This window comes from Hyaloscypha bicolor (assembly GCF_002865645.1).
Source record: "Hyaloscypha bicolor E unplaced genomic scaffold K444scaffold_183, whole genome shotgun sequence".
Taxonomy (NCBI): domain Eukaryota; kingdom Fungi; phylum Ascomycota; class Leotiomycetes; order Helotiales; family Hyaloscyphaceae; genus Hyaloscypha; species Hyaloscypha bicolor.
The window spans coordinates 2,071,641-2,096,427 of record NW_020194685.1 but is presented as its reverse complement, the minus strand read 5'-3'; the positions used below and the strand labels follow the sequence as shown (position 1 = coordinate 2,096,427).

The following is a 24,787-nucleotide window of genomic DNA, read 5'->3' as shown; positions in this document are numbered from 1 at the left end:
TGCATCGCTAAAACTTACTCGAGGAACAACTTGAAGTTTCACACCTCCAACCTCCGCGCACCAGTGACTTTTGAGGTCGAACCATGAAACCCCAGCTCCTGTATGAGAAAGTCGGTTGAAGGGTGATCGATTCTATCAACTAGGGGTTCGTATGGCTTCAGGTCCAGCTCATGATGCCTTTCCGTGGCATCTTGGTGTCTTTGATGCCCATTGCCACCCAACCGACACCATGAGTACGGCCTCATCGATCCCGAGAATGAAAGCACGTGTCTTAACAGTGATGGCCACAAGAGGTCAAGACCAAGAGCTTGTTGCTCAAGTTGCTGAGACATACGGGTTGAAATCATCCGATACGAGCAGGAGAGTGGAGAACGAATGCCTGGTTCCCTGCTTTGGATGGCATCCTTGGTTTTCTTATCAAATGTATGACGATAACGAGAAACCCGTATCAGGCTCCAGCTCGGAAGACTTCAAGATTCAGCATTATCAATCTGTCTTGACGCCAAAGCCTGAAGATTCAGCCTTTCTCTCTTCCCTTCCGGCTCCACGTTCACTGCAAGCATTCCTTGGGGAGACGAGGAGCTATCTGGAGAAATATCCTGTAGCACTTGTTGGTGAAATTGGGTTGGACAAAGGATTCCGGCTTCCGGGCATCCAATCATCCGGCTCGGAGGTATCGAGAGACCATTCTCTCACTCCTGGCGGTCGGGAAGGCAGACGCCTCACTCCATATCGAGTCAAGATGGATCACCAAAAGGCCGTTCTAAAAGCGCAACTCAGGCTTGCGGGAGAGATGAAGCGTGCTGTATCTATTCATGGAGTTCAAGTACACGGAGTCTTGTTTGATACTCTGCAGGAGACATGGAAAGGCTACGAAAAAGAGGTCCCCAGCAAGGAGAGAAAGAAGGTAGAGAAAATACCGCCACCTGAGGATGACGAGCCAGAAGAGCCTTCGAAAGAGGAGCCGCTGAAACCCTTCCCTCCTCGAATATGCCTACATTCCTATTCAGGACCACCGGAGCCTCTGAAACAATACTTGCATCCCTCAACCCCTGCCGATATCTTCTTTTCATTCTCTGCTGTCATCAACATGTCAAGCCCAACCAGTTCAAAAGCAGTCGAGGTCATCAAAGAAGTACCGGATGATCGTATCTTGGTTGAGAGCGATTTACATATTGCTGGTGATGAGATGGATAGTAAGCTGGAGGAGATGTGCCGGAAGATTTGCGAAATAAAAGAGTGGAGCCTGGAAGACGGAGTGACCAAACTCGGAGATAATTGGCATCGATTCGTTTTTGGATAGTATGAAAGAGACAGCATTGAGATCAAGTCTAGCTAACGGAAAGGAGGCTCTAGCACCAAGCTGAATATTTGGGGACACTTGGTTGAATGAGCAGGAGAGGGAAAGGGTGGTTCTCTGGGGTACCTAGTTGAATGGATGAGTGAGGGTCAACAATTGTTCAAGGGAAGTTGATCGAAGGAGTAGAAGAGGGGAAAGGTGATTTGCTCAAAACGCTCTTGGTCGAATGAGACATTTTCTTGTGAAGAGAGTGGACTTACTTTCCAACTTTTAAATTCTCCAAGACTTCTTAAATTTATGAAACTTAACTTGTGATTCTACCAGCTTCCGCGCAGACATCTAAGGAACGCCCTGCCTGCTTCAACTCGGCAAGACTTCTTCTATTGACAACAACAATATTAGCCGCAACAAACACCCCTACCTTTTCCGGAACGTTCTTCAATTCGATGATTAGTCTGGAGTCTTGGCTATTCGACCACGCAACTCCGGTCGATTGACCTCTAAGCCGCTGCGTCACCTTTAACCCTGCACCGCCTTCCCATCACAGAAGCTATTTGATCAAAGGACTTCCGTACATCGACCTCCACTGCTTTCTTCACTCTACTGTCTTTCTTCATTCGACCACACGACGCTGATCGAATGAAATCCACCAGAATTGTTGCATAGCAAGGTCATTCGACCACCTGACTTTGGTACATTGAACTCTGCCACAATTGCTTCATCACAAAATCCATTCGACGACCACACCACTCTCGTCGAATAAAATCCACTGCTAGTGCTTCATAGCCAAACCATTCGACTATACGACTTTTGTACATTGTCCAAGATGTCAGACAAGTCAAGTCCGGAACGTCCTTCTTTGTTGGACATGGAATTGTCAGATGCCGATGACACTACTGACAATATGAAGGATAACAATGAAGACGAGCTGAATGACAATAACATCGACAAGCTGCACGACCCTACAGGTCAATACGCCAGTGGTAAGCCTGGAGTTTCATTGTACCCAGTAGCACACGGATATTCTTCACATTAGCCCCTTCCAGCACCTCATGACTAATCTTTCATAGCATATGCTCGCGCCACCAAAGCCAACCAGCCTACTTCACCGGCTCCTAGCTCCTCTCCATCTCCTCAACCACCTATCCGCAAGCGTGCCCGCAGATCTCGCAGCCGAGTCCCATCTCCAGAACCAAATCGTAGCCTTCAAGCTCAGGACCCTGCCTCCCCTCCAAATCAAAATTCGTTTGCATTCTCCCACCAATACGGCCGGCGAGAGCACGACCGCCTTTATGATTCCCCTCGAGGATTTGGAGAACCCGCCAACCGACATGGCCCTGCTGTTGCCCGTGTTGTCAGCCGCCATTATATGCCTTCCCAATATAATAGCACCCGTTCCGGTATGTAGCTGTCAGCTTCTCTTCTTTGAAACTTCCAGAACCTCGGCAATGCAAAATTTCTAAGCCTGTGCTGGGGGTTTTTTTTTCTGCCCAAGCTTCGCTTGTTTGTCATATCCTCTCCTTATAATCTTCTACCGGCCGGTGTTCCTCTTCTAACACCGTCTGATAATACTTCTTTCACCGTCTGATCTCTACCTTGGGTCACTGCTCAGGCTTAATCTCCCTTCACCGTCTGATCTCGCCTTCCCACACTGTCACTTCTGCACCTTCCTTCACCGTCTGATCTCGCCTCCCCATACTGCCACTTCTGCACCTTCCTTTATCGTCTGGTCTCGCCTTCTCACACTACCACATCTGCATCTTCTTTCATTGCTTGATCTCACGTTTTCACAATACAAATCTTTACTTTCTGACACCTTCTAACCGTATCCCCTTTCGCCGTCTGATCTCACCGCCGGATATCACGTTCTCACATAACACATCTTTACTTTCTTGCAACTTCTACTTCTATCTTCTTTCACCGTCTGATCTCGCTTTCTTCCACTGTCGCATCGACACCTTCCCTTACCGTCCGTTCTCCCAGTGCCTTGTGGCTAACTTTAGAAGACAACATTGCCGAAGTTGGAGCAGTCCCTCAACCCCTTTATAAGCTGGCGTCTCGCCTCGTTCCATCATCTTCACAATACAGTCTTCACTCGAGTATGTGCTCCTCAGTTTCCATTTTTCAATGCCACTAACTCCTCTCACACTCCGATATTCTCTCCACCTTTCACATTTCCCTTTCTGACCGCTGCTTCGCTTTGCGCCTATCTCCTCACTTTATGCCGAATTATCACTGACTTTGAAAGATAATCCCACCGAGTTTGAGCTCGCTTCGGTACCCCTTTCTAAGCGAGGTTATCACCCCCTTTCATTCACTTCACAATACGACATTCCTGACTACGAGCAATCACCTCCTCCATCCGTCCGACCATCTTGCCTCCAACAACCTACTTCCATCCAATACCAGAATACCCATTACGAGGGCCAAGGCCCTTCACGAGAGCTTGTACCTTACAACGGCAACTACACAGCAGAAAGACGTGCAACCATGAATCGCCAACCAAAGAGAGGCTACGAGTCAGTCAGAGACGGCGATTCGGAGAGTGGTACGTAATAAGTAGTCTTGTTCAAATAATTTCAATTACTAAATAAGAAGTAGGTATCTTCGTCAAGGTGGATGGATATCGAGTTGAACAAGCAGGGCAGAGTGGCAAGCGCTTCTCTCAAGATAGCCTCCATTCCTATGAAAATATCCGTTCCCGACCGCAACCTGGTCAACTCCCAGGTGATGAGTACTTCAACAATCCTGGCAAGAACTTGCGCCAATCTCGCTACTCTGGAGGCCAGAACAATTGGGGAATCAATAATATACCCGTTCTGGTCCCGGAGGATGAAGTCACGGACGCCGCATTGCTCAAGCGTGGTCTTAATCGTGGAGACGGGGCAAAGGTCTGCAAGCGCGGTTATGGAGCCAACGATCCTGAGAACATTGCCATCGTCAATATGTTCGAGAAGGATCGAATGTCCTTTGAAGACATATGCAAGAAGCTCAATTCTGACCGAGTCCTGAACGGCAGAGACCCCACTCTTAGTGCAAACGGCTGCCAAAATCGTTATAATCGAAATGCTCCGATCCTCTTTAGCGCCGAGGGAAGAGAGTTTATTCCCCTTGGTTCTCGCAAGCGTGGGCAGCGAATGGACGATATTCCACCCACAAAACCAAGAGCTAAGGCAGTTTGGAATGATGAGCTTGACACTGCTCTGGTATTGGCTGTCAGAGAATGGGAGAGCAGGAAGTGGGATGATGTTGCGGTGCTCTTCAAGCGGAAGACTGGTGTTGATATGGATGCCGGAGCTTGCGCCAACCGCCACCACATCATCTAAGTGTGGGGAAAGCAAGTTGTCGAGTGAGGTGGGGTGGATTCTTGACAACAAATTACCTGGAGTTGGTATTTGATGGACATGGGTGGATACTTGACAATGGCTGTGTTCAGATGATATGGCGTTGCTTTCTACACTTCTTGCGTTGCTTTAAAAGTTCGCGTTCCTCTTCGTAAATTGCATTCTGCACTGGTTTTTAGATACCTACACTTCACTGCCAAAGCCATCGCGCTGATTTCTAGATTAGACGAAATAAACCACACATATCCAATCCTTTGTCATGAATAAATGACAATGACTGTTAAGTTCTAACTCACCGTCCGATATTCACATGCGCAAAGAATAAAGAGTATAAGATTTTTTTAATAGTCTAATTGTCACATCGGCAGAGAATAAAGAGCATAATTTTTTTTTCAATATCCTACCCACTGTCAGATGTCCATATGCGTGAAGAATAAAGAGTATAAGGTCTTACAGTCTCTAATTATTGTCCGAAGTTCACACCGGCAGAGAATAAACAGTAACATCCTGATCTTTTATACTCGTTTTCAACATCCCTGGTTAAGCTGAACATTGCAAAATACCCACTCTCTCAATGTGCGCCATCTTTATTTAAATTGAAAGTCTACTCTACTCAAGCATCTCCAGGATTCTAGATTTCGATTTCGTGCCCCAAGTTACTAGGTCGAATCAAATGTCTAACTTCCACTTAGGACATTGCAAATGAGTGCCTGTTTTCCTATTCATTATTACCAAATAATCAATATTGACATATAATATTCTCAGTTTGACAGTGACTGAGGAAGGTATTCTTGTCCGGATATTCCTCGTAGCGTAAGCTCCTTGCTCTTGCCGAGATCAGCAACACTAAAATGTCCTTGAAGCAATTACTAAATGTCCCAGCCTTATTAGAACATTGAACTTGGAAACAAATATTTGTAAGATTACCACCATGCTCTGGGACATTGAGGCAAGTGGGTCTGCTAAATGTTCAGAATTTCTGTGAACAATGCGCACTTGTTCATGGCCACTATGTCTCGAGGGTAGAAACCGAGCCTATAACAGTTTGGTCAACTTGAAACTTCAGGTTCTTCTGAGAAGGAATCAAAGAAATCTAACCATCTCGTCTCTCTCAAGTGTTTAAAGAAACCTCTCTTTGGGTACAACAAGCGCCGCACCCCAATTCACTTTCTGCTTGCACTCGTCCTTCTCCTATATCGATACACAAAATTTTCATTTTGTTTGCTGATGCAATAATCTACCACCAGTAAGTAAACTTTGCATGAAGAAACCAAATAAAGTCCCTTACCTACTCAGATCTATAGCAGCCCGTTGTCTTATTCCTCCGCTCTTGGCGCAAAAGCAACCCAGGCACAGGTGAAACGGCTTGAAATATAGATATTCCTGACATATAAAGTTGATACAATAATAAGACCTGGAGCGTGGAATCTGTTGCGTAAACATACCTGCCATACTATATTTTAGTGTTAGTTTCTATGCAAAGAAAGAAAAGGTGGACCCATGAGGAACGAACATGGAGCTGTGATTGCCGTTGAATAGCAATTATTGGTCTCGAGTTTGGCGTAGCGAAGTTGACTAACTTCGTTTCTGAATTTACTGGTAGGATTGAAGTGCTGGGTAACATGCTCCAGTCTTGTCGGGTGCGCTCCGGCGAGTACTGCGGCTGGACGGCCAGGAGCACCGCAGTAGCAGTAAGAACGAAATGCATGATGGAGTAGGTAGAAGATAGTTGAGGGATGAAAAATTGGTGCTGTCCAACTCACCAAGCTAGAACATAGAGGACGTTACTTAACCCCCTTGGCCGCACTCAAGAGAAGTTTACTTCCACACGTTTTCCTACATTCTAAGCACGAACACTATTAAAGCAGTGTGATGTGACTGAGTGAACGCAACGCCTCTGCCGCAGATGTGTCAATGAATAATACTCAGTGGATAGCTGAACGTGAGTATCGAACCCGTGGCCATTCCGCGAATGTACGTACCCGAGATAGAAACCGAAAGTAGCTATGTGTAGCAGAACTTTAACCGTGAGACATCGCAAATCAGCCGGGTTCTTAGGGAAATGCAGTAAAATGATAAACAATGAAGTTGACAAGGAACATGGAAACCAATGAACTCTTGAAAGTCCTCTATTTCATAATTACCCTATTTTCTCGATTTAAAACAGAATGTTGCTGCAAACTGGCAGTGTGATATCGGCAGCATTGAAAGGGGGTTTATATTTGAGTTTGCACTCTTTCTCGCAAGATGCACGTCAGAGAAAAATATGGGAGAGGAAAGCCACGCTCGTGATTCGTAAAATTTCCGGTGTGCACTAAAAATATGGAAAATCATACCCCAAACAATAGGACATTCAGAAAAGAATGAATTAGTTTGGAGGTCTATCGGAGTTCGCTAGAGCCCCTGACTAGCCTAACTAAGTCTAGTGCCGGCATTGCTGCCTGGTGACCTCATGACTCCCAAAGGCGCGTCGCGTCGAAATCAATTTACGCGTTCCTGACACCAAATCACCAACTCTCCTTTACATTCATGCCATTGCTTTGCTGCGCTTTGTATCTCTACTTTTGCGTCCCTAGATCGAGTCAATCGCTTTCAGGATAATTTTGTTGAATGTGAGGAGTTCAAGGACACTTGAGTTGCCACCCCAGGATCCCCGGACTCGAGGCCGAGTCTCTTCATTGGACCGAAGGAAGGGCTGTTGCTTGATGTGAGTTCTCGAATGCTGTCCCAGGTTGAAATTGATTAGCTTTCTATTTTTATACGATCGAGGACTGAAATTGATAGATCTAGGATTATTCATCGCCACCTTCCAAGAATCTCTAGTCAAGAAAGCTCTTCTGGCTCGAATCTGGAGCTGCTCATTGGGCCAAGTCAAAATTCCGGTCTGCAAAGATACTTCTCTGATTTCTCGACTGCGCTCCAACCTCTTTCTCGCCAATTGTCCCTTTCAACTCATCTAATTCTCTACTTCCTGTAATGGCGTCGTCTTCGAGCGTGGGAGATCGCTCTCCCGATCCTGAGTCCAGACTTCCCACTAGTGCACCCTCGTCACCTCCCGAGCAACCGATTGATGAGGAAATGAAATTCGCTACCACGGAGGAGAAGGCTATGTTCGAAGAAGAGAAAAGGGCTCAAGCTGAGAATGATCGAGCGGAAGAGAGACGCCGAAAACTTGCTCTGAAGAAGAGAAAGCAAATACAAGAGTCCAAAACCGAGCGCGAGGCCAAAGCAAAACAACTTGACGATCTACTTATGAACTGTGCGAAGTTTTCGGATATTTTGACAAAGAAGACTGAGGTCCTTGGGCGTGTAGGCAGTGGTTTCGATGGCAAAGCTTTGGGAGAACATGATCTGGTGATGGCAAAGCAACCAAAGTGTATGATTGGTGGTACTATGCGAGACTATCAATTGGAAGGTCTTACGTGGATGTACGAGATTTGTTCTCAAGGCATGTCTGGTATTCTGGCGGACGAGATGGGTCTCGGAAAGACGATCCAGACGATCTCGCTGATTGCCAAGTTGCGAGAGGAATTTGATTACATGGGACCTCATTTGATCGTGGCGCCTCTGAGTACGCTGTCGAACTGGATGGAGGAGTGCAACAAATGGATTCCCAGTATCCCAGTCGCATTCTACCATGGCACTCCACCTCACCGAAGGGACGTCTTTCAAAAACAGCTGATGAAGAACTTCGTCGGTGGCCGGGTGAACAAAAAGTTTCCTGTGGTATTGACGACGCCTGAAATTGTTATTAGGGATGCTAATGATTTATCGAAAATAAAATGGGAGCTCATAATCATTGTAAGTTTATTCCTCCGCATGCTTGATTTCTCTTACTGATTCCAATTTATAGGATGAAGGGCATCGTTTAAAGAACTCTGACTCGAAGCTGTTTCGCATCCTTCGAACATTCACATCAGTCACTCGTTTCCTCATTACTGGCACTCCGTTACAAAATAATTTGAAGGAGCTTTGGTCTCTCCTGAACTTCCTGCTCCCCACCATCTTCGCAAATTGGGAACAATTTGAGAGTTGGTTCGACTTCAGCGACCTTCAAGACGAAGAAGGCACAGAAGAATTTTTACAAGACCAAATTAAGCAGGATCTGGTGAAGAAGATGCACTTGATCTTGCAACCCCTGCTACTTCGACGAATCAAGGCAGATGTCGAGCATTTACTGCCAAAGAAACGAGAATACGTTCTTTATGCACCGATGACTCAGGAACAGACAGATCTTTACAATGTCATAAACAATAAGAATATTGATACACGGCAGTATCTCGAAGATAAGGTCGTCGAACGCCTGACGGGAGCAACAAACACACCAGCGATGTCTCGAAAAGCCAGCCCTACCACTGTTGCATCGCAGACAGAGAAATCGGATAGCGAGGAGGATATCCCGCTTAGGAAACTGGCCATCAAGAAACCAGGACGGGGACGGCCAAAAAAAGCCACACCAAAAGCTGCTACCCCAAAAAATGCATTCGAGCAGATGATGCAGAAGAAGACGCCTGCCACTGCCAAGGGCAAAACAGCCAATCTGAAGCGGAAATCGCAAGAAGCTCTCTCGTCGCCACTCACAAAATCATCCAAGTCAAGCAGACAATCCACCCCAGCGAGTAGCGTACGAGGCAGAAAGACCAGGAAATGGAAATCTTACACGGAGGCAGACGCCACGGACGAGGACGAGTTGAGTGATGATGAGTTTGAACAGAAGCTAGCGGAAGAAATGGCAGGTCAGGATGAGGATCAAGGCAGTGAAGGAAGCCAAGAGGAGATTGAGCGAGCCAAGACCCTGGAGCTTGCAAGTAAGTTGCATTTAACACTTCCCAGTGGCCATTTCTAACGATCCACAGGACGAGAAATCGGAACCAAGAAGCTGGGCAACCCACTCATGCAACTCCGACTAGTCTGCAACTCTCCTCATAATTTCTACAGCCCTTGGTCAGCAAACTCCGGTCTAGAAGTTGACGAAACCCTCGTTACCTCATCCGGAAAGATGCTCCTCCTCGACCGCCTGCTCCCTGCCCTCTTCGAGCGCGGCCACAAAGTCCTCATATTCTCACAATTCAAAACCCAACTTGACATCCTCGAAGACTACTCCCGGGAACTGCGAAAATGGAATGTCTGCCGAATCGATGGCTCGGTAGCACAAGACGACCGCCGTCAACAGATCAAGGAGTTCAATGAGAATCCTGCCTTCAAGCTCTTTTTGCTTTCAACGAGAGCTGGGGGTCAGGGTATCAACTTGGCAAGTGCTGATACTGTCATCTTGTTCGATAGCGACTGGAACCCGCAGCAAGATCTCCAAGCTCAAGACCGAGCGCACAGAATCGGCCAAAAGAATCCGGTCGTGATATACCGACTTGCCACGAAAGGAACAGTAGAAGAAGACCTCCTTCTCTCCGCTGATGCAAAACGTCGTCTAGAAAAGTTGGTTATCAAGAAAGGAGGCTTCAAGACTATGCACCAGAAGATGGAGAACGAAGAAGCGATGTCAAAAGAGGCGTTGAAGGCGCTACTGTTGAAGGATGGAGAAGTGTATAAGTATAAAGGCGGAGATGAGATTCTGAGTGATGCGGATATAGATGTTTTGACTGATAGGAGTGAGGAGGCTTATGTGAGGGCTGAAAAGGGACTGGGCGACGCGGAGGGTTTTAGGATTGTGGAGACGAAGGCTGCAGGGTTGATGACGGGGATGGGGGGGAAGAAGGAGAGGTGATGCTTTGAGGTGTGCTTGGTGGGAGAGTTCCTGTGTATTAGAGTCAATTTGCACGAGTATTTAATGTTTCAGTTCGTTTCAACTATTCGGAAAACGAATGCTTTATACTACACTCTTCAGCAATGAAGTGTTTAATTGCGATTGTGCCGAGTCTAATATAGAACTTCTTCTCCAACTCGGATTTTGTAGCCGTTGCCGTTGATTGAAGATTCTTGAATTCCTCGCAGGCTTTTTTGCCGAGCGGAGAAATATCTCGTCGGACTATCTCGAAACCCTCATTTGTCGTGCGGGAGAGATCGAAAGAAGTTTAAGAGTCAGAATTTCGCGCTTGCAGTTGCTGCTGTGGTTCTTCAATAGTAGGAACATGAATCGCCTAAGATATTTGCGTTTGGGGAGTCAGTAAGGATCATTTAAATCAGGTGTGGATAATCCATTCTGGAAAAGGGGCTATAGCTATGCTTACATGGGTATAAGAAGGGTTCTTGAGCTCGAGGATAGAACCTCTTCCCCACAGATATCACCCAATCTCACAGAAGCGATCAAGGTGGTCGTCATGTCGAAACCAGCTAACATCTACTCCCCTCCCCTAGTCGCTGGTTTCCCCAGGGGCATGGAAAAGCCCTAACTTTATCCACAAACCCGTTCCCACAGCTCTGTTTTCTCTCCTTCAGCCTTAATTTTCTTCTTGTCAAGCCTCATTCTGCTGTCACGAACAAGGTCTTCCGACCACGCACAAAACTTGGCTATGCTGATAGATATTGGAAGCCCTGGAGAAATTCGGCGGGGAAATAGTTGATATCTTCGAACCGTATCAGGGGGAATTGGAAACTAGAATCAGAATCACATTCGCCGTCGTGGAGATGACATCTTCCTGGATTTTGGTGTGCCAAGGATAGAGCGGGGTTCGAGAAGGGAAGATATGACGGGAAGCTTTTATATTCGATCTTCGCCCTCGCAAGTTGCTGTTGGCCGCTCCAAATTTGTGAAGAAGAGTGGGGCTATCTCACCCCTCCTTCTTCTCCATCCACAAAGCTTGGCCCATTCAAGAACAAACAGACGCTCCCCACGTCCAGTCTGACCTTTGTATCAGTGTGCCAAACGTGCGCCCTCAATTCCAAAGCGGAAGTGGAGTTACGTCAAATAATAACAAACCAGAAATTGACATCAAAGCCCAAACTTCAGCCAGCGCATTGATAAATCACTTATTCCCAACTTCTCTCCTCAATAACGACTACCTCACAAATGCCGTATCCACAAATAATTCAAGCATCTGCCATCACAGGATCCATAATCCCCGGGCATTCCCTTGTCCTTCCAGCCGGCTTGAAACCATAATTGTATGTAGGGAAGCTGTGATAATCCATTATAAAGACTGCCTTCGTCTGACCTTTATAACTCTAACGCAATTTAGACACTGCTGCGACTTCCTGTTTGCATTCCTAAAGCCCCTATTTCCCACATCCGCCAGCCATCCGTAGATTATATTCACACTATACCAATCCTTCTCCCCAAGCAAAGCACCGCCAAGATATTTCCTGTCTCTGCAGCAGTAAAGCGGCTTCCCTTCTCATAAGACTTCCAATCTTCAAAACAGTTTTTATTCGGATTCCAGCCGTCCCCAGACGATCTTCAAGCTCTGACACTCCTCCCCCTTCCAGCACAACCAAGATATTTATACCTTTGTTCCAGCAACACGTCCCCTGTCACCCATCCTCTCCCAACCTTCAGCACCGTGTGCAATTTGTGCGCTGGCAGGCCACGGACATAAAAGAACCCGTGCCGATACTCCTAGCCCCCCCTCTTTATCGAGCTTGCGTATCGGAACGGATCAACCACGACGCCTAAATTGATGCGCGCGCCCCCTTTCCAGCTCGCTAGTTCTCGATACGAGGATATACCGAGCCCCCCTTTCCTTCACCGCTTTTGGCCGTAGCCGAAGTGACGTCTGGTGGCTTAGTCTTGTAGGAACTGTATGGGTGCAGCTGGTGACTGTCTGTCTAAAGAGTGTAGACACCTTCCTGTAGGTGCGCGATCGATGTTGTATTTTCGTGGCTGTGATGTGATGTGTAATCGTATGCGCGAAGGGGGTGGGTTTGTTGTAATGGTAAATATGTTAGCGGAGGACGGGGAGGGTTGTGTGGTAGTGTTGGTGAACAAGAAGGGGGAGGGCAATGTGGTAGTGCTGATGAGCAAGGAGGAGGGTAGTAGTACGGTAGTGCTAGTGAGCAAGGCGGAGGAGGGCAGTGTAGTAGTGTTACGAACAAAAAGGACGGTAGTGTGGTCATGCTGGTGAACAAAGAAGAGGAGGAGATTTGTTACGCAGCTGTTAGGAGCGTCGACACCAAAATGCGCCTGCTGTTTGTTAGCCAGAATCGATCAGAGATAGCAGAAGGGAATGATGCCACCTCCAGCTTGTAGCTACGGGTTGCGCGGATGAAGTGGAAGGTACTGGGCAGCGTATGATTTGGAGACGACAAAGGCGATTTGGGAAGGAGAGAGGACAAACTCCCTAGACCTCGATCTCTTGCTTTGTCACTCTCACGCAAAGGGGAATTGATTGTAATTTAGATGGCCACAGAGAGCTAATTTGGTATTAATCACTGCCGATTACAGGCTTATCATTTCTCATCATTTGCTACTTCTTCGCCTTCATAACGCTTCAGTAGAACTCCACCCATTACAGCTCCTGATCGCAGCAGAAACAGATTAAGCACCACCAATAGCCTCCTTGTTGTGAAGATCAAGGATCACGTCTTCGGCAGTCTCGTCCGTACCCTGAAGATCATCTTCGAGGAGAACGGTGTCGTGGATCTTCATCAAGATGACAGGGGTGGCACAGACGAGGGCTACCATGAGTAGGACCCAGTTGGAAATGAACTCGGCCTTGAAGGTCATCTTGTGAGAGTCGCGGGACCACATGACAGCTGCGCCGGCCGACTGAATGCCCTTGTAGAAACCGACGTAGTTGGCAGAGCGGCGTCCAGAGTTGGAAAGAGCGCCCATGAACCTGTACGATGTCAGTACTTAGAAGGAGGCTATTAGGGGGGGGTCAAAACATACCAATAGACCGAAGCTTGCCAGAGAGAGTCGTAGAGGCCGTAGAAGAAGTACAGGAACATTGGTCCGACGTAGCCAGAGTCAGCCCAGTCAACTGGCTTGAGAGCGTTGGGATTGACAGGCTGATCAGTGCCCTTAATGAGAGAGTGATCAACGTCAAAGCGAGTGTAGTTTTGGTAAGCGTATCCACCTCCCCAAATGGCCATGGTGGCAACATAGAGCATGGCGAGACAAGCCTTGGCACGAACAGAGCGGCGGAACTTCTCGATGTCAAGAGCGTAGCCTAGAATCAATGCACCAATGATCTGTGCTGCGTAGTAGAGAAGGCCGTTCAAAGCTCTAGTACGAACGTCGAACCGGGCAGCGTTAACAGCGTTTTGTTGGTAGGTGTAGAACCAGTTGGAGCACCAGAACATTGGGAAGAGAAGGATGACATATGGTTCAAATTCCAAGGTTTCCCAAAGGCCCTTGAACTCGGTCTGCCAAGATGGGTTCTTCATCAACACGACCTTGGTGTTGTCTGGCCGAATAATATCCTTAGCGTTGCAAAGGAGTAGAGCAAGGACAGCGCCGAGGAACATGAGCACAATGAAGCCAATGTAGGTACCGTCGCTAACAGTGCCGGCATCAGTCTGGTGGATATTCTGAGCGAGCGGGATCTAAGAGAATTAGTCAAATTCAACGAGGAAAAGAGGCGGTCTGGTTCAAAGGCGAATTTGAGCGCGTGAAAAGAGCAGGTTTTAAGATGCGAACAAAAAGGTGCTCACCAGACTGCCAATGACAGCGCCCATGTTAAAGATTGCCCAGAACCAGGCGAAGTATCGGCCCTTAGAGATTTCATGAGGGTAGGAGATCATGATAGTGCCTTGGGCAGTCCACAACAAACCAGCACAGATACCGAGAAGAGCCCCAGCGAAGATGTTGAAGCCACCAACATAGGCATGCTCGGAGGCAAGTAAGCTGATAGTGTAAATGCAGTAGCCGACACCACCGAAGGACAGAGTAAGCTTAACACCGAGCTTGTTGACGAAGGTTCCACCGAAGAAACCGAAGACGGCGAAGGTGCTGTAAAGTGCAGTGTTCTTGTAAACAAGGCCATCAGCTTGAAATTTTGGAAAAATTAGAGATGAAGTAGTTACCATATTGTCGGCGAGTGTCGCGTCAGACTTTCCACCTCCACCCATACCACCAAGCGCGTTGAACATTCCGGGGCAAAGGAAGCAGACCAATGCAACCATGACCAATTGGAATTTTGGGGAAGCATACCAGACGTGGTGCTTCTGGTTCAGGACCTTGTACTTCCATCCGCCGGGGAGAACGAGTTCTTGGGGTCCGTCGTGAGCGGCTGGGGAGGAGTCATGGAACGGAGCAGTTGTCGCGACAGGAGCAGTGCCTGCCTCTTCAACCTTTTCCGCCATCTCGAATTAAGATTGGGACGGAAGATCTGAAGGTTGGGGGTTGCGATCTGTCAAGTCAAGTCGAGGTGGGATGTATTAAGTTGAGTTCACGATGACGAGGGTGTGCCGAAGTAGGAGGAGGCCCAGAGACCGGGATTCGGAGCTCGCTTGAGAACGGCAGAAAAAAAAAGGGACAGTAAAGGAGAAGGAGAGCTGCGTGATGTTATACAATTCACCACGCGAGCGAGCGAGCTTATTTTTTTTCGCACTGATAACGCAGCGTGAGACGAGGCCGAGAGGGGCCTTTCTCCGCACATCGCGAGTGGAGACGGGGCTTGATGAGGGAGGGGTCCTGGGCTGCTGGCGTGCCTCTGAGTGGTGAGGGAAGAAAGGGAGGAGCTGCATACCCCAGTGGCTGGATGGCTGGTTGCATGGGCTGTCAGATAGCCCGTACCGTACAGTACGGCACCAAGCACCAAGCACCAAGCACCACAGCTCACCCGCTCACCCGCTCACCAGCCCACCCATGCAGATCATTCTATGTAACGTGTGATACCTGGGCCTTGCCCAGCAGGCCTCAGGAGCCGCCACAACGGGCTCTGGAGTCTGGAGTCTGGAGTCTGGAGTCTGGAGTCTGCACTCTGCACTCTGCACGCGCTGTTTGGCAGCCGTTTATCGCAAATAGCCATGGCCCCTTATCCTCGACGCTCTCTCGTGCGGCCGGGTTCGAGGTTGCAGCTACAGTACAGTACAGCCTTCACATGCTGGCTCCCATGGCGCGGGGAACACAGGAACCTCAGTCTCAGTCTCAGTCTCCGTCCCCGTCTCCGGATCCGCAAGAATGCCCGCGCCTGTAACGCCACCACTACAGATTCGTATTTTGGTCCAACGTCAACCGCGTGCGGCCTCCACGCAGCCAGTGGGCGCGATCGCAGCGTGTGCCGGCCACGAATGGCAGTGATGATCTCTCTCCGATGACAGACAGGGCGGGCCTCACGCGCCACGGCATACGGCAGAGTCCCATGTAAATAAAGCTTGCGGCAGGGGTAGTCAAGCCGGCACCGAGAGGGCTTGCGATCCTGGTCCCGAAGGTCTCTGGACGAAGGCCGCCCCGGTTTTGATTAACTGGATCGACTGGGCCACATCCAACCATGTCGCCTATTGAAAGCCAAAAAGCCCCCCCTTAAACCTTCGAGAACGCCCCCCGACAGCGACACGTGATAGCCGGCCCGAAGCGCTGTGTCAGGCCTATGGCAGTGACAATCGATGGTTACAGCGAGTCCAGCTCGTGGCTGCTGTTGCACCCCGTGGTTACATGCTGCTGTGTCTTCTGCGTTGGGACGCTCGCCCTATACGAGGTCGAATTGCGGATGGAGGACGCTGTCGTGCCAGCATGCCGGGTCTTATCTTTGCCATGGCATTGATGATTGATGGCAAGCTCTGGCGAGTCTGGACGCTGGGTACAACAAAGGTGGAGAGCGCAGTGGCAGGTAGTAGTGTGGCTGATGGCTGATGGCTGATGGCTCTTGAGTCTTGACTCTTGAGTGTTGGTTACTTCCCTCAGTCATGCTCCTCCCTGCCTGCGGTTATCAAACAGAAAGTGCTTTCTGTTTTAGAAACAGAGCAGCTCATATTTATCTGGGACGCTCTTGATTGGGTGTGCATTTGTTCCTTCAAGTGGGATTGCACGACGTCTTCAGGTTTCTGGAGCCTCCGTGGCACTGCCTAAGTTGCATCCGCTCACCCACTGCGTCGTGAGGGTGCCCTCCCAAGTGGGGGAGCGAGTCTTAAAATGGGAAGCCCCTCTCTAGATGCATATTTGGATTTTTGTTTTTGACATCCACGCGCGACCCAATTGCTTCACGTTACACGACCCAGCCCTGGAGGAGGCTGGTCTAGTTCAGATCCTCGGGACTGAACATATTTTCTTTACACCGCCAACAGGAGACCTTTCATGTCGCTTTTGTTTTCTTTGCCCTATGTCAGAAAAGGTGCACATGCCAAATATTCCTTCGTAGCCGTGAGGAATACTTGACATGACAACCATGCTTCGGCTCGAGACGCGAGTTCCTGCAGTTTCCTTCCACAAGCCGCCTGCAAGCATCATCTTCTGAAATACCACGAGAGCTGATTGAGCCGTAGAACCATGACCCAGACGCTGTCCTGAAGTTTCCAAACCCTCCTCCTATTCTTCGGCTTCATATATGCTGATGACCACACCACAGGTCGTCAGCGTTGATACTGTTGTCAACCACCGGACTTATGAAGGTTTGAAGATGAACGGTGGTTTAGTTTACTTGAGGACCACAACTCTGGACTGGCCCGACATTGTGTGTGCAGTTGCGGTCTTCCAACCCGACTGTTTTAAGAAAGGTCAAAATCAACTTTTGCGGCCAGCTACTCACGTACAACACCAACTCGGCAGGCCTCGTCTGAGTTGCCCCTTGCATCTCCAGTCAGCTACGAAGCTTTGTATTTCAAAGGTTGGCCCGTCTCTGCCCTGTAAGGCTCACATCAGCTCCACGCACTATATTCATGCACACACGACATATTTGAGTTTTCGTGCTACCAGCATCCGGCGGAACTTCGCATCTGCTTCGAATCACATCCTACCTTATAGGCAAAACCGCATGCAGCGAAACCCCCTCCCAGACTGTCATTACCCTTTCAAGGAGGACACCAAGGCTATCATTACACCCTACCAAATCCACAATTTCCGCACTTCGTTTCAAATAGATGTTAGCACGCCTTCCACTGTTGACGAAATCAAAATCTCTGGATGTGCCAGATTCCCGATCAACAGCCACACAATGCTGTAATCCAGGGAATTCGATCTCCTCTCTTTGAACACGCGAAATCATACTGCCGCCATCCACATCCTGAAATTCAAAGTTTAGGAAACCGTCGCACAGCGTCGGCCCCTCTCGAACGGGATCCTCCCCTCTCCCTCACCGCTGAAAAGAATTCTCAATGCACTCCTGATAATCTCTTCAAGAGAAGAATTGCACGACATCTCCCCTCTTGTTTCTCATTCGACCAGCTTACTGCGTAACCACAGGCCTTCTTCCAAAAACAGACTCCCACAACATCCACATGCCCTACCGCCGGAAACTTGCAGTCTCGCCCCCCTAGCGAGTTCAGAACTGCCTCTCGGGGGTCGGGGTAACTGTCACGAGCCGTTAAGTGACAGCGGCTAGCTGCAGAGTTGGCCAAAGAGAGGGAGAAAATCAGGACAGGGGGTCCCTATTGCCACGGCAGACGCTGCGGGGCTCTCGGTTGGGTCGTGCTTCGAGGGCGAATACACAGAGGGCTGGGTTGCAGCGTGGAGCCCTCGAAGCGCATGGCCATTGTATTGAGCTGGACAACTTATCCCTCTCCTTACAGACAAAGTCAAGCTTCTATCAAACTGATCTGCAAAAATTAGAAAGGTTTTCTTAATTCGGTTTAAAATTTGTCACAAATGAATACACCATCTCCCAACTCAGCTCTATTTACAACCCCCGCTCTCAATGTAGTATCAAAACCAGGGTATATACCAGCAATCCCCACGTCCAATTCCTTCCCCTCTCCGTTCCTTTTCAATTCCATTCCAGCTACCACTTAAAAAGCAGTCCCCATAACAAGCCCGGATTGCTTCTGAACACTCAACGTCCGGCCCTCTGCACGAGTATCAGCATCCGCTCCCTCCTAACGCCGTTACCTGGCAGTGAGTGTGGAGGAGACTTACTAACGAGCCAAACGATCAAGCTAGGCAATTTCATGTTTCCGAAGCGACCTGTGCCTCTGCTGCGGCCGAGCGCGACGGCGAGCATTGCTGGGGGCGTGTGAGAATACGCTTGGAAAGGAAAGGAAAAGGGGGGAGAGGGAACGCACGGTCACCGTCTGACTTGTAGGCTACGGGCTGCTTTCCTCTGAGTACGAGATCGAGGTTCTTGGCTACGGCCGCTGCTTGTTTCTCTTTGATTTCTCGGATCAGCATCCCGCTTTACTTTTGGAGATTGGGAAGAGGAAGGAGGGCTCGAAAAACTAACCGGTGTAAACAAACTGCCCCGGTTGACAATCCACAATGTCCCCCGCAGCCCACACATCGCTCACGCTCTTGACCCTCAAGAACTGGTCGACCATCACGTCGCCCTTCTCGTTCAGTAGCTTCTTCGGCACGTATTCCGTGTTTGGGAGCAGGCCGATGGTGGGCAGGTACAGATCTACCGTCATGGTCGAGCCGTTTGAGAGCGCGAGTTCCGTTTGTCCGGTGCTGAGGGTGGAGGCGGAGGTTATCTTTGTGGAATAGAGGAGCGAGACATGCAGTTTCTTGAGCTCGGTCTCCGAGAAGGTGGCTACGTGCGGTGGCACGCCGACGAGGAGTTGGGAGCCGCCTGTTATCTGATGGAAGTTAGGAGAAGGGCTTTTGTGGGGAAGGAAGGGTGGATTACGAGGGTGATTTCCTTGTTCTTGCCGTACTCGAAACCTAGTTCTCCAGCTGCTTCGACCCCTGTTGGTCCTGGAAGAGGGTCAGCATTCTGTGTCTCCATATTTGTAGATAATCAGAGAAGCTAGGTTTAAAAGATGCAGACAGTTCCTTCAAGCGTGTATCTTGCTGAACAAGCTGACAGCCCGTCCCGCTCCTGGTTTGCCTGTCTTTCTCCCATTACCGAAGCCTGAGAAATTGGCCAACTCACCAGCACCACCAATAACAATTGACTTCGCAGCCTTTACTTGCTTCTGCACCTTATGTAGCCCATCTCTCGTTGCCTCGTAACCTGCCAAAGAGGCCTTCCACGGAACATCACCAATGGCACGTGAACCAGTAGCCAGAACCAAGATATCATATGCCTGCTCTCTTTCTCCGCTTGCCGTCGAAATCGTAACCATCTTTGAGGTGGGATCGAGGGCAGAAGCAGCGCCAAGGACGAATTCTGCCTTCTCTTTGTAGCCTGCGAGTCCATCGGGAATGCTTGCGAAAACCTAGAAAAGTCAGGATGGGTGATTTAACGTGTTTTTTGGTGGAGGAGTTTCACCTTATCATCAGGGATTTGGCCAGGTACGATGGCTATGTTTTGTCTCCAGTCAGAGAGCTCTTCAAGCTGGCTGAGGTAGCTTACCTCTCACTGCGGCGAGATTCCAGTAGTGGTGATCCGTTGGAGACACTACAATTACTTTGTACGTATCCTTCAGACCAGGGAGAGTGTGCTTGAGAAGCCTGGGCAGCTAAGTCAGTCATCTGTTCTCCAATTGGACCTGGGCGAGGTCTGTACTTGTGTGCGATTTGCAAGCCAGCAAATGAGGCACCTAGAATGAGGATTGTCTTCGACATCTTTGAAGTCAACAGCGCGTGGTAGTTCCTGCGGAAGTACAGTGTGGGTAAACAAGAGAAGAGGGTGTTCCAGCTGAAACTTCTGTCTGCGAAATACGATGCTATGATATGGGGAACAGGACAATAAAAAGAAATTTGTACGATCTGACCGAGACAATACTTCGCTGCTGCTTAGCACGCTGTACCTGATGCTCGCAAAGCGAGCTATCCAATGGCACAGCATAATGTCCGGCAGGGTGCGATTTATCAGCGCTCTGACTTGCGCATGACCGAGCTGTGGACTTCTCCACATTGGGGAAGTTGAAGGTGAAGTCTTTCCTAAACTTTGGAATTGTGATCTCTGCCGAGTATTCGTACAGGCAAGACATGATTGGATCATTTTCGATCAGTGGACAAGGATCTGCGGGACAGACGTGCAACTGCCGCGTGTTTGGGCCATCTTTGCTGCAATTCTCGGTCATCCGACGAATCAATGTCAGCACGTCCTCGGGACGGAGCTTGAGCGAGCGACCGGAGGTCCGTCTTGGCCCATGTTCAAAAAGGGGCACAACAATTATTATCAAGAAAAGGTACGAACGACTTCGAATCATGATTACGCAAGGTCTCGAAGATGCATTTGCAAATTCCAGATAATTCAGATGATTATGGAGCTCCTACTTCACGAATAACTTCGAAGAACCTTTTCGGGTCATGCGCGAAACGACCCAGAAACAAACCATCAACACCCTCTTTCATGGCCTCAAACGTCCCAGGTCCAGCGGACCCCCCGTACAGGAATCGCACAGGCCGCGTCCCGCAAAGCTTTCGAAGCTCCTTCGCAACACTGACAACATACTCGGCTGATGCAGGTTTAGGTTGTCCAATCGCCCAGACGGGCTCATATGCGAAGATGATTTCCTCGTCGGTGACTTCGAGGATTGACTCGATTTGAGGCCGGCATTCTTCCACCGCCTCTTCGATCGTGCCTTTCGTCTTCTCTCCTATACACACCAGAGGTGTCATGCCATTCCGAATAGCAGCTTTCGCTTTCTTGCCAACTTGAGCATCTGTCTCTCCGAACAGTCTCCTCCTCTCCGCATGCCCAAGCTCGACCAGCGAGCAACCGATGTGTTTCAGTACAGCAGGTGACACTTCCCCGGTATATGCGCCATTATCTTCCCAGAAACAATCCTGGGCTCCGAGTCGTATGGTAGGGGCCTCGAGACGGAGCATAGTGCTCGCAGCTGTTAGAGAAAGGAAGTCGGGGATAATGAAGATGTCGACATTGTGTGACAATGCATGGGGAGCAAGAGGAGCACAGTCTCTGATATACTGTGCGGTGGTCTCTAAGTTGAAGTACATCTTGAGAGAGACTCCCACTGTCCTCTTAGGAGCTTGGCCTGCCATGACGTCTATTGATATGAGGATACAATTTAGAAATGGGCAGCTCAGTTACTTGCCTGATTTATCCTATATCTCCACCGCCTGGACAATCACTGTTAATTAAACCTACTAACGATTGAGGATGATTGAAAGTGGGCAGCAATCCGCTAAGAAAGGCATCCTGCTAGGAGAAAAAGCCGAACAAGCATCCCCTAGCTTGAGAAAACATTGGAGCTTCCCCACCATCGGGTTACCTATTTGGGCCTTCCGGTGCAGATGCCCTTTGCCACTTGACGGGGTCTGAACAATTCATCCAGCAAAAGCACAACCACAGCGTGCGCGGCAGGAAATATGTTGAAGGGTTCTATTACCCGTCTGATTTCTCAACTTTTTCTCCCTCCTTAACAACATTCTCATCCACTCCCATAATTCTTCTCCAGCGCAGCATACTTTCAACGCTTCATCCCCAGTTACCCCGCATCCCCACATTATGACAGAAGTAAAGCCCCTGAGAATAGTAGTTGGTGGCGACGATGGTACTTACCTAGTCCCAACCGCCTTCCACTATACTGACACAATTCACAGCTGGATTTGAATACAAAGCCGCCATCACAGCAGACCTGAAAGCCAACCCTCTCGTCGCATCCGTCCACGATGTTGGTACGCATCCCAACCCTGCCCCATTCTCTCCCCCCCATTTTCACACTTGCTCACGTATACATTACAACAGGGCCACACTCAGCATCCGACAAAACCGCATACCCACACTTCGCCGTCGACGCCGCCAAGCTCATAAAGTCAGGGGAAGCCGACCGCGCACTGCTGATCTGCGGCACCGGGCTGGGCGTCGCGATTTCCGCGAACAAGGTCACTGGCATCCGAGCCGTGACGGCACATGATAGCTTCAGTGTTGAGAGGGCGGTGCTGAGCAATGATGCGCAGGTGCTGTGTTTGGGGCAGAGGGTCATTGGGTTGGAGCTTGCGAGACGGTTGGTGAAGGAGTGGTTGGGGTATCGGTTTGATCCTGTGAGTTAAGCTTCCGTGAGGAGGGGAAAGGCTAATATTTGGATAGAATTCTGCTTCGGCTGCTAAGGTGGAGGCAATCAATAAACATGACTTGGAGAACTAGAGGAGCGCACTTGGGACAAGGGTTGGAAGACCTTAAAAAGAAGGGTTGATGTGAGGGAGGGCTCAAAATCTAGAACTCTTCGATTTATCGGAGGCTTAATTTAACATCGGACAAAAACATCGATTAAATCCGAAACTGTCTATCTCTTCTGGTCTTGTGCTAGAACACCGCTCACTGTTGTTACATTACTGGTTCCATCCCTTTTCAATACGCCCAAACACCGATGCACCGGCCCCCAAGCCCGCCCCCTCGCAAAAAGGTGGAATAAACTTGCTGCTCCACCAATTACTATGCTGCATTAGCATCATCATATCATCACAGCTTCCCTTCTCTCTTCTTCGTCTGCCTAGCCGTCTCTTCCATCTCCTTTCTCATAACTTCATTAAACTCCTCCCATCCATCAAGATAAACGTGATGTCCGGCCTTCTTGATGATCAGTACTTTTGCGGAACCGTTCTCCCGCTTCTTCTCTTCCTCGGTTGCCGTCTTTAACGTTTTCTCTTTCTCTTCCTTCAATTTCTGCTCGGCAGCAAAGCCACCTGCAATATCCATCCAATCGTTTTCGCCATACATCATTACAATGGGGATACCAGTCTCCTTGACCAATGTCTGACTCGTCGATGACGAAGAAGTAGATGGCTTGGCATCTGCAATCTTCTGAGTGAGCTGTGATTGCGCCAGCGAAGGAAGAGGTTGACGTCCCACCCCCTGTATGCGTCTGATCAGCGGACTTCGAGCAAATGCTCCAGGGGCGAGAATATATGCAAGAGCATATTCTCCGCTTCCTCTTTGGCGAAATAGAGAGTATGCGTAGGTGTGAAGGACCTCGGACTCGGTTTCTGCAAGGTGTGAGAAACGACGGGATGTCCAGCCTGACACAAATCGAGGACCCAGAGGACCTGACCAGCGCACGATGCTGAATGGAGAGATATTGGCATCCCAGAGATAGCTTAGCCACTTCGGGATGGGCCTACGAGCGGGCCCATCAGGTGTCTTCTTGGATTTCCCCGATTCTGCTTTTGAGCGGGCGTTCAGGAAATTATTGTTGTCGCCGTTGGTTTTGAGGTTACCGTTTCTGTTCACAATATCATCCTCCTGGTCTTGTAAGAACTCATTGGCCATGGCTGAGTCTTCTGGTTCTGGCATGTCTGCTGCCATTGCGTAGGGATCCTCTGGAATTCCGACAGGTGACGCAAGGATGAGCTTGTTGAGGTGTCCAGGATACTTCAGCGCGTATGCTACCGCCATATAGCCTCCCAAACTATGGCCCAACAGTGTGAACTTGTCGATCTTCTTCATCACCCGCCATTCTTCCAATGCATCTATAAACCAGTTCTCCGCTTCCGTGATCTTGCCGGCCTGGTCCTTTGCGTGTATCTTGAAGTGTGGTCTGCTGCTTCGTCCCATTCCTAGCATATCTAGTGCGTATAATTTCCAGCCTTTGACTCGACTCAGGCCCTCAAAGTTCTTGTAGAAGAATCCAAGCCCAGCTCCGTATCCATGTAGCATAACTAGGTTCTCCTCGACTTCTTCTCCAACACGTTCCACGGAAAACTCATTCAGTGCTCTGTCTCTTCCACTCAATTTGACGAGGTTCGAATGCCATGACCTCGGACCATACGGATCGGTTATTGAATTGGTTCGGACCGGCGCGGAGTCTCTAGCAGGATCTATGTTGATCGAGCTAGTTGATTGGCGTGCAGAGACAGGAGCTGAGCCAGTCTGCGTGTGGGTCGGAGGCTTTTGTAGGTATGGGATAAAAGATAGGACATTGTGTTCAGCCATTGCTGGTGTAACACTCGCCCACCACTGATGGAATCCCGCTTTGTATCCCAGAGGGAAATAGCCTCCCTTAGTCTGTTCATTATTCGCTTTGGCGCGTTGGGAAGCTAGCATTGCTTGTTGACCACGGTCTGATGGCGATTCTGAGCTGGGAGAGGCAGACATCGTGGAGTAGGTGGGGCCTTCAGGTCTGGTTCTGGGAGTGGAAATGTGTCTCAGGTGAGGAATCGCAGTGTAGCCTAGGAATGAGTCTGTTGGAAGTGATCGCAACAACAGCGACGGCAGGCTCGTTGGCTGATACAACTTGAAAGAGTGTTGAAGAGAGGCAGGGGCACCTCTCAAATATCATAAATGGTTGTTTCTTTGGGGGCGGATTTAAG

General features: G+C 49.2%; 7 protein-coding genes across 7 annotated transcripts; 4 read left to right on the top strand and 3 right to left on the bottom strand.

Annotated features, from left to right (window-relative positions):
- Nucleotides 1-54: 54 nt before the first annotated feature.
- K444DRAFT_621895 (Metallo-dependent hydrolase) lies at nt 55-1,609 on the top strand. The gene has a single exon (XM_024881998.1). The coding sequence runs from the start codon at nt 230-232 to the stop codon at nt 1,301-1,303; it is 1,074 nt and encodes a 357-aa protein (XP_024727421.1). The 5' UTR covers nt 55-229; the 3' UTR covers nt 1,304-1,609.
- Nucleotides 1,610-2,126: 517 nt separating this feature from the next.
- On the top strand, nt 2,127-4,784 carry K444DRAFT_670220 (uncharacterized protein; the record flags this gene model as incomplete). The annotated part of the gene is made up of 4 exons (XM_024887601.1): nt 2,127-2,283; nt 2,371-2,700; nt 3,549-3,848; nt 3,902-4,784. The coding sequence occupies 4 exons, from the start codon at nt 2,127-2,129 to the stop codon at nt 4,624-4,626; spliced, it is 1,512 nt and encodes a 503-aa protein (XP_024727420.1). The 3' UTR covers nt 4,627-4,784.
- A 2,363-nt stretch (nt 4,785-7,147) lies between these two features.
- Nucleotides 7,148-10,536, top strand: K444DRAFT_603834 (uncharacterized protein). The gene is made up of 4 exons (XM_024878787.1): nt 7,148-7,351; nt 7,429-8,445; nt 8,498-9,452; nt 9,501-10,536. The coding sequence occupies exons 2-4, from the start codon at nt 7,621-7,623 to the stop codon at nt 10,364-10,366; spliced, it is 2,646 nt and encodes an 881-aa protein (XP_024727419.1). The 5' UTR covers nt 7,148-7,351; nt 7,429-7,620; the 3' UTR covers nt 10,367-10,536.
- A 2,536-nt stretch (nt 10,537-13,072) lies between these two features.
- On the bottom strand, nt 13,073-14,841 carry K444DRAFT_547236 (MFS general substrate transporter; the record flags this gene model as incomplete). The annotated part of the gene is made up of 4 exons (XM_024876293.1): nt 13,073-13,373; nt 13,427-14,082; nt 14,191-14,505; nt 14,563-14,841. 4 exons carry the CDS (start codon nt 14,839-14,841, stop codon nt 13,073-13,075), a joined length of 1,551 nt encoding a protein of 516 aa, XP_024727418.1.
- Nucleotides 14,842-18,464: 3,623 nt separating this feature from the next.
- K444DRAFT_546508 (putative triosephosphate isomerase) lies at nt 18,465-21,520 on the bottom strand (the record flags this gene model as incomplete). Its single annotated transcript, XM_024876228.1, has 6 exons — nt 18,465-18,634; nt 18,694-18,777; nt 18,852-19,203; nt 19,254-19,321; nt 19,500-19,785; nt 20,918-21,520. The coding sequence occupies 6 exons, from the start codon at nt 21,518-21,520 to the stop codon at nt 18,465-18,467; spliced, it is 1,563 nt and encodes a 520-aa protein (XP_024727417.1).
- A 143-nt stretch (nt 21,521-21,663) lies between these two features.
- On the top strand, nt 21,664-22,741 carry K444DRAFT_270357 (ribose 5-phosphate isomerase B). Its single transcript, XM_024871469.1, has 4 exons — nt 21,664-22,032; nt 22,082-22,156; nt 22,227-22,522; nt 22,569-22,741. Exons 1-4 carry the CDS (start codon nt 21,987-21,989, stop codon nt 22,623-22,625), a joined length of 474 nt encoding a protein of 157 aa, XP_024727416.1. The 5' UTR covers nt 21,664-21,986; the 3' UTR covers nt 22,626-22,741.
- Nucleotides 22,742-22,940: 199 nt separating this feature from the next.
- Nucleotides 22,941-24,572, bottom strand: K444DRAFT_546460 (alpha/beta-hydrolase; the record flags this gene model as incomplete). Its single annotated transcript, XM_024876223.1, has 2 exons — nt 22,941-23,641; nt 23,696-24,572. The coding sequence occupies 2 exons, from the start codon at nt 24,570-24,572 to the stop codon at nt 22,941-22,943; spliced, it is 1,578 nt and encodes a 525-aa protein (XP_024727415.1).
- Nucleotides 24,573-24,787: the final 215 nt, after the last annotated feature.

Coding starts and splice junctions, on each gene's coding strand:
- K444DRAFT_621895 (XM_024881998.1), top strand. CDS start 230: ATGAGTACGGCCTCATCGATCCCGAGAATGAAAGCACGTGTCTTAACA.
- K444DRAFT_270357 (XM_024871469.1), top strand. CDS start 21,987: ATGACAGAAGTAAAGCCCCTGAGAATAGTAGTTGGTGGCGACGATG. Junction 22,157..22,226: donor CGCATCCGTCCACGATGTTG/GTACGCATCCCA, acceptor ACATTACAACAG/GGCCACACTCAGCATCCGAC. Junction 22,523..22,568: donor TGGGGTATCGGTTTGATCCT/GTGAGTTAAGCT, acceptor ATATTTGGATAG/AATTCTGCTTCGGCTGCTAA.
- K444DRAFT_603834 (XM_024878787.1), top strand. CDS start 7,621: ATGGCGTCGTCTTCGAGCGTGGGAGATCGCTCTCCCGATCCTGAGTCC. Junction 8,446..8,497: donor AATGGGAGCTCATAATCATT/GTAAGTTTATTC, acceptor TCCAATTTATAG/GATGAAGGGCATCGTTTAAA. Junction 9,453..9,500: donor CAAGACCCTGGAGCTTGCAA/GTAAGTTGCATT, acceptor AACGATCCACAG/GACGAGAAATCGGAACCAAG.